The sequence below is a fragment of the Thalassophryne amazonica genome, chromosome 1 (genome assembly GCF_902500255.1).
Source record: "Thalassophryne amazonica chromosome 1, fThaAma1.1, whole genome shotgun sequence".
Lineage (NCBI taxonomy): Eukaryota > Metazoa > Chordata > Actinopteri > Batrachoidiformes > Batrachoididae > Thalassophryne > Thalassophryne amazonica.
Window position 1 is genome coordinate 123536571 of NC_047103.1, and position 16316 is coordinate 123552886.

The following is a 16316-nucleotide window of genomic DNA, read 5'->3' on the forward strand; positions in this document are numbered from 1 at the left end:
GACTGCTCCTTCTAGTGCCCTTTTTAGGGTCACTCAGAAACCAGTGTTCAGTGTCCCATCCTCCTTGCCATATACTGAAGAGCTACAGAGGTGCTGGTCTGATCCTAAGTCCTTTTCCCATTTGCCAGAGGATTGCAGGGCACTGTTTGCAATGACGGATGTAATGCAGAATGGCTTAGACCAGGGGTAGGCAATGAGGTCCAAGACAGTGCAGGCTTTCCTTACAACCAATCACCTCAGCAGGTGGGTTTGCTGATGAGCTTCTCCCCTGAACATAAACACCTGATCATCAATGAAATCACCTGCTGATGTGATTGGTAGCAAGGAAAAACTGCAGTGTCTTGGCCCTTCATGGAACATGATTGCCCACTCCTGGCTTAGACCACATGCCATCAGTTGACAGTGTTCTTAGTAGCCTCGTTGGCACACCCACCAATGCTGCCCATCCAGAGCCTTGTTGTCCATGGCCTCAGTGTAGGGTCACTGATGAGCTCCTTACCAAGAGGTATGACACAGTGGCTCAAATTGGTCATCTAGGGAACTACCTGTCTCACCTTGCCCTTGCACTCTCACAGTCTCTCCAAGATGCTGGTGCTGACAGTGACACACAGAGCCTGAGTGATGCTTCCCTCTTAGCTTTCGCCTACATGTCACGAGAGCTTGGCAGGTTGATGCCCACCCTGACCATAGCCCCATGCAAAGCGTGGCTGGTCCAATCATGCCTTGTCTGAGGCATGCAGGGTATCACTATGCACCCTGCCTGTCATTCCAGTCCAGGTTTTTGGGCCTGGGGCCCAATAGACTGTGGAGCATGCTGTTCAAGCAAATAGGTCTCGCCAGCAATTTGCTAAATTACAGCGAACTCCCAGGCACCAACCTATGCATGCAGGTGACTCCCACCCTGCGAATGGATGTGGTCCCTCAGATCATGGTCTGCCTCGTCAGCCCTCCCAGCAGTCCACCTTTCAGCCACCTATAGGTAGACCTCCCAGAAATGATCGGTAAAACCAACAGGACAGTCATGCTCGCCCCTCGAAATCATCAAGGGGCTGTAGCAGTCAGATTTGACACCCGGTATGAGGCCACCGGTCATTTTTCCCCAGACACAGCTCAACCGGGGGAAGTCTCAGACCTCAGGCCAATGGATGATTTCCACACTGGTCAGGGGCTACAATATTCAGTTCAGTCATCGTCTCCCCAACTTCAATGATGTAAACATCATGGTTGTTATAGACCCAGAGAGGTCTCTTGTTCTCAGGCAGGAAATTATAGAGCTCCTAAAGAAAGGAGCCATCGAACGGGTCAACAGTTCAGATCACTTAAGGGGGTTCTATTTGATTTATTTTCTAGTTCCAAAAAAGGGTGGCGGTTTTCATCCTCAGAAATTTAAATTAGTACATGAAGGTGCTCAACTTTTACATGCTCTGCACATTGGACATTCTCCAGGCAATTTGGCAGGGGGACTGGTTTACCACTGTGGACCTGAAGGATGCCTGTTTCCACATCCCGGTGTCAGTTCACCACAGGCAGTTTGCCTTCAAAGGACACAGATTCTTCTGTATCTAGATGACTGGCTTGTGTGTACTCCAAGATAGGAGAAAGCACTAAATGACTCTACTGAACCACGTGTCGCAGCTCGGGCTGTCTGTGAATTTCACAAAGAGCTCCTTTACTCCAAGGCAACAGGTTTTATTGACATTGCATTCGACTCACTGGTGATGAGCGCTTGCCGATCTGTTCAAAGAGTGGACTATATTCTCACTCTGGTCTCCCATGTTTGCAGGAATGCAAGACTGACTTATGGTCTGCTCCCCTAGCTGTTTGGGAAACAGTTGTACCTCTGGGACTCCTGTCTTTGTGCCCCTTACAAATCTGTTTCAACAGCCTGGGCTTCAACTCTATGCTGCATCAGAACAGGACTGAGCATCTTCCCCGCCAGTGCCTTCAATATCTTCACTCCTGGGGAGACAGGGAGTTCATGACACATGGTGTTCCTCTGGCCTCTCTGCCCTCTCACCGAGAGGTCATTCTAACACATGCCTCACTTTCAGGCTGGGGTGCAGTGTGGAACCACAGAATGGTCAGGGGTGTCTGGAGCCCTAACGAGAGGCCTCAGCACATCAGTGTGCTAGAGCTGCAGGCTGTCCGCCTAGTTCTGTGGCATTTCTCACCTGGCCTAGAGGGGAAAAGTGCTTGTCCAGTCTGACAACACATCAACGGTCTACCATATAAACCAGGTCTGTTTATTTCCTTAGAGAAGCCCAGAAGCTCCTCCAGTGGGCTTTGCTTCACTTGCAGAGTCTCAGAGTTGTGCATCTGCCGGCCATGCAGAACTATGCTGCAGATTTGCTCTCACAACAGAAACTGCCTCTGGGCTAGTAGTGGTGCAAATGATCTGGGAAAAGTATAGGAAGATGAAAGTCGATCTGTTTACCTCAAACACCACAATACACTGTTGCCTGTGGTTCTCTTTCTCAGAACCGGATAGCCCCTTGGGCCAAGATGCTCTGGCTCACTCTTGGCCAGGCCGTCTACTGTATGCATTTCCTCCTCTTCTGTTGAAAATGCTGACACTACACAGGATATGCATGAGCAATCACGCAGTGTTGCTGGTAGCCCCACACTGTGGCCGAGCAGGACATGGTTCCCCATGATTCTGATGCTCCTCAGCAGAGAGTCACGGCCTCTCCCTCAGAGGAGGGATCTTTTGTCACTGTCATCCAGAATGTCTTCAGCTGTATGTGTGGTCCCTGAAGAGGCCAGACTCCATGCTGAACTCTTGTGACCAAGCTGTTGTGCAGACCATACTGTATGCCCGACCGTCCTCCACTGGGACATTATATGACAATAGATGGAAGCTTTTTAACCACTGGTGCAGTACACAGGGTGTAGACCCAGAGAGTTGCTCTGTGCCAGTGCTGCTTATCTATCTTCAAACATTGTTTGACAATAGTCTTTCTGTCTCTACAATTAAGGATTATGTTGCTGCTGTCTCTGCTCGGCACATTATGGTTGATGATCGCTCAATAGGGTCACACTCCTTGATATGATGTTTTTTTTAAATGGTGCTCTCTAGCTTCAGCTTCCGAGGTTTGCACATGTACCATCCTGAGATCTTCCATTGGTCCTAGAGGGCTTCTGCTCTTCACCATTTGAGCCACAGTGTAGTGGTGACCTCAGATAGTTGTCTGTTAAGACTGGATTCCTCCTTGCAATTTTCTCCACAAAACGTGTTGCGAGCTCCATGCCTTGTCAATTCCTGAGAACTGTGTGCACTGGAATTCTGATGGGTCAGTGGTTACTCTCTGACCTAACCCTTCCTTTATACCAAAGAGAGTTTGGCTTTTCATACTAACCAACCTTGGCTGTCTTTGCCCCACAGTCTAGTGCAGAGACTAATTATACTCTGTTGTGTCCTGTTCATGCACTTAGACATTACATTGAATTGACTGTTGAGTTTCTCAGAACTGATGCTCTGTTTGTCTGCTATAGGGGCACAGGAAGGGCTGTGCATTGTCCAAGCAAAGACTGTCAGAGTGGATTAATGATGCTATATTGCAATCTTACAGGAATGGCAACCATCAACCTCCTTCAGTGAGATGTCATTTATCCCGGGCATAGCCACTTCCTGGGCTACCCTGAGAGGTGTTCCACTGACCGACATCTGTGCTGCAACAATGTGGGCTTCCTCCTGTACGTTCACCCACTTCTCCAGAGTTAATGTGGCTGCTGCTCACCCTGTGACAATGGCTGTATTATTGGTCTCTTCGAACTGCAACTGAGGTTCGGTAAGTGCAGATTCCTTGTGACCATGTTGGTATGAGGTCATCCAGGTGCTAAGCACTGCCCTCTGGTGGGCAGGAGGAATGAAATGGAACAAGAGTTATGTATGTAACTATGGTTTTATGAATTCCGGATGATCACCAGAGTTGGTTGCCACTCAGAGTCTAGGCGGCAGATTCCAAAAGGAATTAATGCTGGGTGACACGGTCTCATATACTGTTGGTTGACATCACTCAGGTCATGCTTACTAATATGACTTTGTTGGTATAAGACTCGACCTCTGCGCATGCACACTTGGAATAATCCAGGTGCTATACACCACCCTCTAGCAGTCATCCAGAATTCATAGAACTGTAGTTACATACGTAACTCTCGTTAGACACAATCCAATCACTAGGAGTAGTGGGCAGCCACAGTCTGGCAGCCGGGGACCAACTCCAGATGTAGAGCCACTGCCTTGATCAGGAGCAAACCCTAAATAAGCATACTTTTGATTATGGGAGGCGGCTGGAGTGCCCAGAGAAAACAAGACAATGGGAGAACATGCAAACTCCACACAAAAAGGATCATACAGGAAGAGAACCAGCACCTTCTTGCTGTGAGGCAACAGGGCTAATCACTAACCACTGTGTCATCCCTAATAAAGCAGCAAGTGTGGGTGGGTAAAATGGTCTGTTTTCAGAATAGTATGGTGGGTTTGGCATTCAAATATAGCCTAGCAATACTTTGATCAGCAGTCAGAACATCATGAAATTCTAAAATAGACTTATATATACTGTTGCCATTTTGAGCTGAACCCTTCACATTGGTTTGCTTTAGTGTTACTAAACACAGTCCACATATGTCTGTTTCCCACAATACCACATGAACAGAGATATGATCTTGTGTATGCACAAAAACATGCAAACAAGAAGTAGAAAGATGGATGGTAATGGTTGTAAAAGACCAACTGAAAGCTCTATAATAAAGCAGAAAAGTCCAAGATCAAGTGTTAAGAAAGTGAAGAAGGCATTTGATTCCAACTTGCGTAACACTTTGAGGAGAATATGGACATCATTGTGCACTGCCCTTACCAAAAAGTAGTATATGCAAGTATGTTTCAAGTATACTTCTAGTTTACTTTTTATATATTTATAAGTACTATTTTTTGGTAAGGGTGAGGACAGAACTGAAGCTGCATAAACATTCAGACTTCACTGTTAATGGTCCCTTCACACATAGTGACAAAGTTTGGACAGCGTTTGGACAAAACGGCAAAACAGTGTGAAACAGTTTGAAATTAGCGCATGAAACATCGCTCAGAAAAAAACTGCGCCGACAGGCAGGTATGCACAAACCCGGTGCAAGAGTTCGTGCATGCACCGGTGCCCTTCGAGCAGAACAGTGCCAGGTGCACCACATGTCACCGCTTATGTGGAAGAAATAAAAACCAGCTCATACGTGTGGAACCCCATCGTGCCGCTTATGTGCAATAATTAAAAAAAGGAACTTGCACCTTTCAAAATCTCTGATTCCCAGTCAGAGACTCTACCACTGAGCTACGGAGCTGTTCTTTGAAAGCTGTGGGAAGCTGCCTCATATCAGGAAGGACATGGAAGTATTACAAAAAAATGAAATCACACAACATATAAAAACACCACATGTCTCGAGCAATGCAAATATGATCCGTCTGTTCCTCTGGTGATGACCCATGGTCACTGACATACAGTCATGAAATGACATGAATGAGAAGCAGTGTGCTCTGATCATGTCCACATCTACTGGTCAGGTCATCCAGTCGGCCGTGCACGTATTCTGCCCAACACGCGTGTCTTGTGGATGGCGCACCACAGCACAGACACCACATCATGTGGAACAGAGCTCACGTGGGTGATGTGATGGTCAGATCGCCCATAATGTGTTCTGATCTGACGGTCCGTTTCAACCTGGGGGGCTGTCAGTGTCCGCTCCGTGTGCGCGCTCACTTACTGCACCTTGTCGCCACCACGGCGATATATGTTTTTATTTACACTCAACAAAAATATAAATGCAACACTTTTGGTTTTGCTCCCATTTTGTATGAGATGAACTCAAAGATCTAAAACTTTTTCCACATACACAATATCACCATTTCCCTCAAATATTCTTCATAAACCAGTCTAAATCTGTGATAGTGAGCACTTCTCTTTTGCTGAGATAATCCATCCCACCTCACAGGTGTGCTATATCAAGATGCTGATTAGACACCATGATTAGTGCACAGGTGTGCCTTAGACTGCCCACAATAAAAGGCCACTCTGAAAGGTGCAGTTTTATCACACAGCACAATGCCACAGATGTCGCAAGATTTGAGGGAGAGTGCAATTGGCATGCTGACAGCAGGAATGTCAACCAGAGCTGTTGCTCGTGTATTGAATGTTCATTTCTCTACCATAAGCCGTCTCCAAAGGCGTTTCAGAGAATTTGGCAGTACATCCAACCAGCCTCACAACCACAGACTACGTGTAACCACACCAGCCCAGGACCTCCACATCCAGCATGTTCACCTCCAAGATCGTCTGAGACCAGCCACTCGGACAGCTGCTGAAACAATCGGTTTGCATAACCAAAGAATTTCTGCACAAACTGTCAGAAACCATCTCAGGGAAGCTCATCTGCATGCTTGTCATCCTCATCAGGGTCTCGACCTGACTCCAGTTCGTCGTCGTAAACCACTTGAGTGGGCAAATGCTCACATTCGCTGGAGTTTGGCACGTTGGAGAGGTGTTCTCTTCACGGATGAATCCCGGTTCACACTGTCCAGGGCAGATGGCAGACAGTGTGTGTGGCGTCGTGTGGGTGAGCGGTTTTCTGATGTCAGTGTTGTGGATCGAGTGGCCCATGGCGGTGGTGGGGTTATGGTATGGGCAGGCGTCTGTTATGGACGAAGAACACAGGTGCATTTTATTGATGGCATTTTGAATGCACAGAGATACCGTGACGAGATCCTGAGGCCCATTGTTGTGCCATACATCCAAGAACATCACCTCATGTTGCAGCAGGATAATGCACGGTCCCATGTTGCAAGGATCTGTACACAATTCTTGGAAGCTGAAAATGTCCCAGTTCTTGCATGGCCGGCATACTCACCGGATATGTCACCCATTGAGCATGTTTGGGATGCTCTGGACCGGCGTATACGACAGCGTGTACCAGTTCCTGCCAATATCCAGCAACTTCGCACAGCCATTGAAGAGGAGTGGACCAACATTCCACAGGCCACAATTGACAACCTGATCAACTCTATGCGAAGGAGATGTGTTGCACTGCATGAGGCAAATGGTGGTCACACCAGATACTGACTGGTATCCCCCCCCCCCCCCCCCAATAAAACAAAACTGCACCTTTCAGAGTGGCCTTTTATTGTGGGCAGTCTAAGGCACACCTGTGCACTAATCATGGTGTCTAATCAGCATCTTGATATGGCACACCTGTGAGGTGGGATGGATTATCTCAGCAAAGGAGAAGTGCTCACTATCACAGATTTAGACTGGTTTGTGAACAATATTTGAGGGAAATGGTGATATTGTGTATGTGGAAAAAGTTTTAGATCTTTGAGTTCATCTCATACAAAATGGGAGCAAAACCAAAAGTGTTGCATTTATATTTTTGTTGAGTGTATGTCCACACAAATACACCAATCAGACACACGCACCTTACAGTGGACAGTTGTTAGTCCATGAGTGTTCAAATACAGTAGGTGTTGTGTAGCTGGAAGGTCCAGAATGACAGATCACCACAGATGCTTCTGTCGGAAGCCACGCCTCCTGTCAGTGTGTGTGTTTGCAAAGTCACACTCGTGGGGAACTTAGACAAATTTCACAGCAGTACGACAGTGATTGTCTGCAGTCTGTTGTCGTGCCAAGAGTGTGAGCGGTGTTAAGTGTTTGTGCATGTCACCGGGAATTTGGCCGGCACCTGCCCTGAGAGGGTGCAATGGGTTCACACAGCACACACGTTGTCTTTCAGGCGCTTGCACTTTGCGAGTGCAAATAGTTGTAGCAACAGGTGTACGAGGCGTTGGTGGCAGGGACGACATTGCACACGATTCCTGCGTCATGTGCACTAAGTATGCACTTCCTCCAAACTTCGCTCTATGTGTGAAGGGGCCCTAAAGAATGCATGAGTACACAATAGAATCTGGGCATGTAGGCCTTTGATTTATTTGGTTTTAGAATATACAACAGGCAGTGACCTTATTGGTTCTCAGCAGGCTAAACATAATTGATTTAACCACTCAGAAAAATGACATGGCCTATGGAATGGGTCCTCCATTGTCACTATGACCATAATTTGCTTGCATTGTAAATTTAATTACAAAATGCAGATTAACGTAAGGGCAGCTACATTATGCATTTGTACAGATGTAAGCAGAAGCAGAAGAAAACAGTGGCTGCATTGCCTGCTGCCACCAGATGGCATGCGCTATATTTATGTTCTTGTTGTGGACACTGAATGTACTCTGTGTAACTTTTTCCCACCTATGTACAAGAGTAAGCAAATGGTTTCAGAATGAAATGCTGGCAGACATTTACATTCTGGGAGAAAATAGCAGCCCAGTCTCACGTTTTTTTTTTTGTTTTTGTTTTTTTTTTTGTTTGTTTGTTTGTTTTTTCCGTGCTCCCATGATGAAATGAGTCAAATTTTCATGACTGGGCTTTTTTAACTCACGATTACTAACTCTACTCCTACCCCCAACCCTAACCTTAACCATAACCTAATCCTACTCCTTCCCCCCACCCTAACCATAACCACCCTGACCCCCCCACCCCCACCCCACCCCCCTGCTTCACTTTTAATTTCGTGCAGCCATCACGGAATGAATTTGAATCAATTTGTGCTGCTGTGATGAAAATGAGGCGCTTTTCGTCACAATATCATGAACCAACAGATTAATGTATATTTCGTGCTGCTGAATCATGACTTGCCGGTTGTACTATATTTAATGAATACGTAATACAAATAGAAAGGGATCAAGTACCATTAATAGTAAGAAATAAAATTATAGCAGTTCCAAGCCTCAGTGAAATGGGAAACTGCTGTCACTGCATGTTGGAGAGGTTTCTGCAAACGTAACTAGCTCCACATGGAAAAGGTGCTTAACATTCATGTTTAGCTGCGTTTTGCTGAACCATTCATTCATTCATTCCTACAGCTCAGATTTAACAATGTATGAAGAGATTTGGAACACAGCCCACAGGTCATGTGACCTATGTGTTTTGGGCGGGAAGAAAACCACAAGAACAAGAGTGACCTCCACATGGAAAGCAGCATTTCCAAGGAGACAGTGGAACCACTAATCCTGCAGAGTAAATCCGTAGGGTATGAACATTTTTCTTACATTACATGTCAAAATAATTCATGTTTTTGTCATGTAAAAATGGCTGAATTGTTTTACCATAATTACTGTAGTTAAATGTAAAGTAAGTCCCTTCGGCTGCTCCCTTGTTTGCACTTGGGGTCGCCACAGCAAATCCAAGGTGGATCTGCATGTTGAATTGGCACAAGTTTTACGCCGGATGCCCTTCCTGACGCAACTCCACATTACATGGAGAAATGTGGCAGGGGTGGGATTTGAACCCGGAACCTTCTGAACTGAAACCAAGCACATTAACCACTTGGCCACCACCCCTGCTCACTGTAGTTAAATGTAAAGATTTAAAAATAAAAATCTTTTAAATCACACATGCATGCAAAATCAAAGCTGTGTTGTGAGTACTACGCCCAAGAGGAGATCTCAGATGGATCAGTGTTGCATCCGCGATCCTGTGAAACAGAAGGCAGGGCTCTCTCCTAGCTGGGTCAGAAATGCCTCAGGATCCCCTCTTTAACTTTCTTGGCTGAGGATAGGGAAGTGTGGCGCGAGGTGCTCAAGCTGCTGCCACAAAGATCAAGATAGCAGAAGAAAATGAATGAATGAATCTCAGAGAATATCCAAGTTTTTCTTGTATCGACCTTAATGTCAGCGAATCTGTGAGTTTTTAGCATAAATTTGTGGTGGGTTTATTCTTCTTGCAAATTTCTGACTTTATAAATTCAAAGAATAGCCAAAAAATTTTAAATAAAGTTGTGAGGAAAAAAAAAACTGAATTTCTCAGTTTTTTCTAAAAAATATTGGCCCTCCTGTGTCTTTTTACCTCCTAATGGCTACAGTTGCCCGGCCCAAACATGCCGTTGTTGAAGGTGCCGAAGAAGGTAAGGGGACGGCCCTCCCATGGTGTGTGTGTGTGTGTGTTTGTGTGTGTGTCTCACTTGGATACTGTATGAATGGCTCAATTAAAGCAGCAGTAAGAAATAGGTGAAATTATTTTCTGACAAGACAGCTATTGTAATGAATTATGTGTCATGATCTGACTCGCAGAGACGTGCAGAGAACTTCAAAATTATTCAAAACACTTCAAGTGGAATTACACACATGCTAAGTGAACTTCTTTAAACTCCAGCCAAATCCTCTTCACTGAACTGACACGCAAAATAATTACAAGTAATTATCTCGTCATTTAGAAGCTCACAAATTCATTCCTCAGTGGCACCCAAAATAAAAGGAAGGAGTCCAGTGTGTGACCTTCATGTAGCACCCCCTTGTTCCAACTCTGTCCTCCTGATTACTTGGATAGCATCCAAATATGATTAAAGAAAGCAGTGACTCCACAACTACCTACTTCCAAACCCAGGATTCCAAAGACGGACTCAATCGAAAAAACATTTTTTAAAACACACAAAATACAGTTCCTAAAGTATGTCATGGCTGCTGATAACACTTACCTATTAACGTCAGCAATATCATTTATTTACAAAATAAGTCCAGTCTACTGACTGGAGAAAAAGACCACTGAGAGGGCATCCAGCGTCTCTCCATCAAAATATTCAGAGAGGACCATTTCCGAGGCAGTGTTCTCAGCTCCTTCCTACCGGGGAGAATGGCCTCTCTGTGCAGCCTGCCAACTATCTGCCAATAGCTGCTCTCTTTTACAAGTGAATAGACTGAGTTTCACCACAGTTAAAAAGAAACACTAACGTGCCATGGCTGCACCATAATGGCTGCTCGGTAAATTGCCAATCCTAATGATGTCGCTTTGGCTCCGGCCAGAGGAGGTCGAGAGGAGGAATCCTAAAGAGGCACACAGCTGCACCACTTCCTTGCTTTCTATCTTTTTCTCTGCAACCTCTCTCCGTGAACTTAAACTCAACTAGATTTATTATTTGACATGGTCAGGAATCAAGTCTCTGAATGTTCTACTCTTCTTTCACAAATACATCTCAGTGATTTTCCTTTTTCCACAAACTGCTGGAAAGCAAATACACGGGTATCAATGGGGCATCTGTAGTCTAGCTCGGAATAACCTCAACCAAGTTTTTCTCAAGCCTAAAATTCCATATTTCATAACAAATTCTTGCATTTTATAATCGCTTCAAGATGCCCTCAGTGACATTTTGAATATGAAAGCTTCAGTGTGTGGATGTAGGGATGTTTATTTGCAAAAATGTAATGTGTCATAACCATGTGTTCATTACCTGCAACAGTGAATCGATGGGTTTTTATGAGCTTAATATCATCCCTTCATATCTACATGGGAGTGGGCCCCCTCACGGAGGCCATGATGTTGCACCGCCATGATGATACGGTAGCCCAAGAAGGGCATACTTACTTCCCCTTTCACACTGTGCAGTGTGGCGGCAAGACTGAAGAAAATAGAACAGAAACCAGCAGTTGCTCCTCTATACACTGTCCACTGGTTGCTAGTGCAGGCTAACAACTTTGAGAACCCTGATCTTTGTGAAATGGAAGAACAGACACATTGTTTATCACAAAAGAAGGCAAGGGAGCATCATACCCGGCATCAGGGGCGGGCCTTAGGGTGCCTTGCCCGCCCTCGGAGTCAGTTGGGACCGCCCTGGACGGACGAGCCTGTCAAGTTACCCCACAACCAGAAAAAAAAAGGTGGGCTACCATGATTACAATTTGTACAAATTTCCAATATAGATGATTCATATTAATATTGATAGACACTGTTGTGTGTTGGGGGGTGTGGCTGGATGTTTTGGTGTTCTTTTCTTTTCTTTGCTCTTCAGGTGCCATGAGAACTGATTTGTCTGTGGAGAAGGTGCTGGCTGAAGAATCCTCACCCTCATCAACATCATGTGTAGCACCTGTGACTGGTGCTCACATGCAACCTTAAAGACTTTCAGCTGAAGCAGATAATTGGATGGCGTTCTGCATTTAAGTCATGTGTGATTCAAGCAGAACTGCCGGGAACTCGACCTTGTGATGTCCGTTTGTGAGACGCTGAGGACCGCGCCTGGGTTTGACACATCGAGCCTGTGAAGCAAGGAAGGGTGAGGACACATGCTGTCAGCACACATTAAAGGTGATTAAGTGTTCGACTAATTGTTGATAGTAACTTGGTGTTTTGTTACGCAGTATACTGGAATTGTGATGAGAATTGTGCAGTTTGCTTCTCACTGCTGTGGCGTGCAGGATAAGTGATCCTCCATTTGTTGTGAGAAGCTGCTCATTTGCATAAAGTTAAAATATACAGACCTGAATGTGTTGCTGATAGCGTGTGTCTTTTGAAAGATATTGTTGTAACTGCTGACTTACCTCACCTCTTCTTTGCTTCACAGAGAGTCAGTTTGTCGTGTCCACCTGGGAGGTGTTTGTCTGGTGGTACTGGGTCCAGGAACGCCGGGCTTCTATCCTTTTGGGTGCTTAAGAGCGTGCCAACAGTCACTCCACCAGAAGGATGTTCGTTTAGTTTTGTACACATTATTATGCACAGGTGAAAAATAAATTGTTTCTGTTGTTGGAACCGCTTTCTGGTTATTTTTAGCGCTGGGTTCTGTCTGACGCAGGTCCGCTCCTCAACTCGCGTCGACACATAACAGACACAATGTGCTTTATCTGATTTTTACTAAAATAATTGTGAATGATTCGACTGGTTCATGAAATGATCCTAGTAAAACAAAAATGATATGTGTAGAGTGAAAAAAAACTGACACCTTATCTTATAATTACGAGAAAAGATCTCATAATAATGAGATCTGGAAAGAATTTTGAGGGAAAAATTAATTTACTCCATTTTGAAATAACATCGTAACATAAAATGTGGGAAAAGCGATGCGTTGTGAATACTTTCTGGATGCAAAGCAGGCCATAACCTGGTCTATTTAGAGCCAGTGTACATTCCTGCAGTTTGGTGGCAACCTGTGATCACCAGAGTGGTACGGAGGTGGTCACAGGAGGCAGAAGAAAGTCTTTGGGGATGTTTTGAGGTGACCGACTGGGCTGTGCTCTGTGATGCGCAGGGGGAGGACATCAAAATCATTACGGACTATATAACAGATTATATCAACTTCTGTACAGACAATATCATCCCAATCAAGACTGTGCACCATTACCCCAACAACAAACCGTGGGTGACCAAAGACATTAAGGCCGCACTGAACAGGAAGAAGATAGGGAGGAGCTGAAAAGGGTGCAGCAAGAACTGAGGGAGAAGATCACAGAGGGGAAGGACAGTTACAGGAGGAAGCTGGAGACCAAGCTCCAACAGAACAACTTGAGGGAGGTGTGTAGTGGGGTGAGAACCATCACTGGTCATGGTAAAAAGGTTGACCAGGTGATGAAAGGAGCCCTTCATGAGGCCAATGAGCTAAACCTGTTATTCAACAGGTTTGAATGCATGGACTCTGCCCACCTTTCCCCCAACTTCTCTCAGTGCTCCCCCTCCCCTGTGCAATACCACCCCCCTCCTCCCACCAACCCATCCCACTTCCCTCCCTCCCCTACACCCTCATTCTCCTCAACACCTCCACTTGATCCTGCGCAGAAACCTCAGCCCTCCTGCCCCATCTCAACCAGGGCTCTCTCCATCCTCCCCCATCACCATCACTGTTGAGGACCTGAAAAGAGAATTTAGTCGCCTGTGTCCAGGAAAGGCTGCGGATCCTGATGGCCTCAGCCCAAAATTTCTGAAGGGATGTGCTTTCCAGCTGTGTGGGATTTTCGAGCACATCTTCAACTTGAGGCTGAGCCAGATGGTTGCTTTGGATCAGTGGAAAACCTCATGTCTGGTTCCTGTGCCGAAGAAGAAGAACCCAAATACACAGTAACTACAGACCTGTGGCCCCAACATCACATGTACTGGGCCACCCCTTGAAAGTGTATCTCCAAGTACTCCAAGAGGCTCCAAGCTTCACAGCGCCACTTGTTCAAGGTAAATATCCATTAAATGTTTCTACCCTACTCCTGTTTATCCAGCTTTTTCACACATTTACGGATGTGCAGATTGATGTCCTGAAAAAAATCATCTGCAAAATATTTGATAAAAATTTTTAAAAAGATCTTCTCAGTTGTTGCAGTTCCACAATAAAGGCATGTTAATAGTATTTCAACAAACTGCTTTTATTGTGAAACACATTCAGTATGTGGACTGCGGAAAGTAAGGTTGGGTAGCTGATCAGTTCCATCATCCATAGCTGATGGTGAAGCAACTTCACGATGGAGAGCCACCACTGTGATACGACACCCCTAGCTTGCTGCACACACCCCATTTCCGTTCTTTCTGCTACAATAGCAATATATTTGCTTGTTTGCACCAGAGATTTCCCCAGAGATCAAAATAACCACTGATGAACAGTGGTGGGCACAGTTCTGCTAATCATCGAAGATAATGTTTTCATTATCGGATTAGCTTTTCAAATAACTTTGAAAACCATCATTGGACCAAATTATCTTCTGATAAATTTTGGACTAATAATTATTAGACTGCTAATGCTTTGCAGATGTAGCTTTTTGTAGTAGATGTGCAGCTTTATCCTCTACAAACAGAGAAGAGCTGGCTCCAGAAGAAACTGCTCTATCCTTTCCAAGTAAAGGAGAACTGGTCATAGAAAAGAAAAAAAGCTCATTTCTTTTGACCCCATACTAATATGCTGACAATAGCACCCAAGTCATCCAGAGGCACATACACTCAACAAAAATATAAATGCAACACTTTTGGTTTTGCTCCCATTTTGTGTGAGATGAACTCAAAGATCTAAAACTTTTTCCACATACACAATATCACCATTTCCCTCAAATATTGTTCACAAACCAGTCTAAATCTGTGATAGTGAGCACTTCTCCTTTGCTGAGATAATCCATCCCACCTCACAGGTGTGCCATATCAAGATGCTGATTAGACACCATGATTAGTGCACAGGTGTGCCTTAGACTGCCCACAATAAAAGGCCACTCTAAAAGGTGCAGTTTTGTTTTATTGGGGGGGATACCAGTCAGTATCTGGTGTGACCACCATTTGCCTCATGCAGTGCAACACATCTCCTTCGCATAGAGTTGATCAGGTTGTCAATTGTGGCCTGTGGAATGTTGGTCCACTCCTCTTCAATGGCTGTGCGAAGTTGCTGGATATTGGCATGAACTGGTACACGCTGTCGTATACGCCGGTCCAGAGCATCCCAAACATGCTCAATGGGTGACATGTCCGGTGAGTATGCCGGCCATGCAAGAACTGGGACATTTTCAGCTTCCAAGAATTGTGTACAGATCCTTGCAACATGGGGCCGTGCATTATCCTGCTGCAACATGAGGTGATGTTCTTGGATGTATGGCACAACAATGGGCCACTCGATCCACAAAACTGACATCAGAAAACCGCTCACCCACACGATGCCACACACGCTGTCTGCCATCTGCCCTGAACAGTGTGAACCGGGATTCATCCATGAAGAGAACACCTCTCCAACATGCCAAACGCCAGCGAATGTGAGCATTTGCCCACTCAAGTCGGTTACAACAACGAACTGGAGTCAGGTCGAGACCCCGATGAGCATGCAGATGAGCTTCCCTGAGATGGTTTCTGACAGTTAGTGCAGAAATTCTTTGGTTATGCAAACCGATTTTCAGCAGCTGTCCGAGTGGCTGGTCTCAGACGATCTTGGAGGTGAACATGCTGGATGTGGAGGTCCTGGGCTGGTGTGGTTACACGTGGTCTGTGGTTGTGAGGCTGGTTGGATGTACTGCCAAATTCTCTGAAACGTCTTTGGAGACGGCTTATGGTAGAGAAATGAACATTCAATACACGAGCAACAGCTCTGGTTGACATTCCTGCTGTCAGCATGCCAATTGCACGCTCCCTCAAATCTTGCGACATCTGTGGCATTGTGCTGTGTGATAAAACTGCACCTTTTAGAGTGGCCTTTTATTGTGGGTAGTCTAAGGCACACCTGTGCACTAATCATGGTGTCTAATCAGCATCTTGATATGGCACACCTGTGAGGTGGGATGGATTAAAGGAGAAGTGCTCACTATCACAGATTTAGACTGGTTTGTGAACAATATTTGAAGGAAATGGTGATATTGTGTATGTGGAAAAAGTTTAAGATCTTTGAGTTCATCTCATACAAAATGGGAGCAAAACCAAAAGTGTTGCGTTTATATTTTTGTTGAGTGTAGTTTTAACTTATGGTTAAAATTTTAACCAAACTAATTTCAGACATGTTATTTAAATTAA

At 45.2% G+C, this 16316-nt stretch overlaps 1 protein-coding gene across 1 annotated transcript in view; it reads right to left on the reverse strand.

The window, feature by feature from the left end:
• The window catches only part of LOC117513790 (semaphorin-5B-like), a 145128-nt gene extending 134340 nt beyond the window's left edge, over nt 1-10788 (reverse strand). The window contains 1 exon segment of the mRNA XM_034174021.1: nt 10567-10788. Coding sequence (XP_034029912.1) covers nt 10567-10588 — 22 coding nt within the window. The 5' untranslated portion in view covers nt 10589-10788.
• Nucleotides 10789-16316: the final 5528 nt, after the last annotated feature.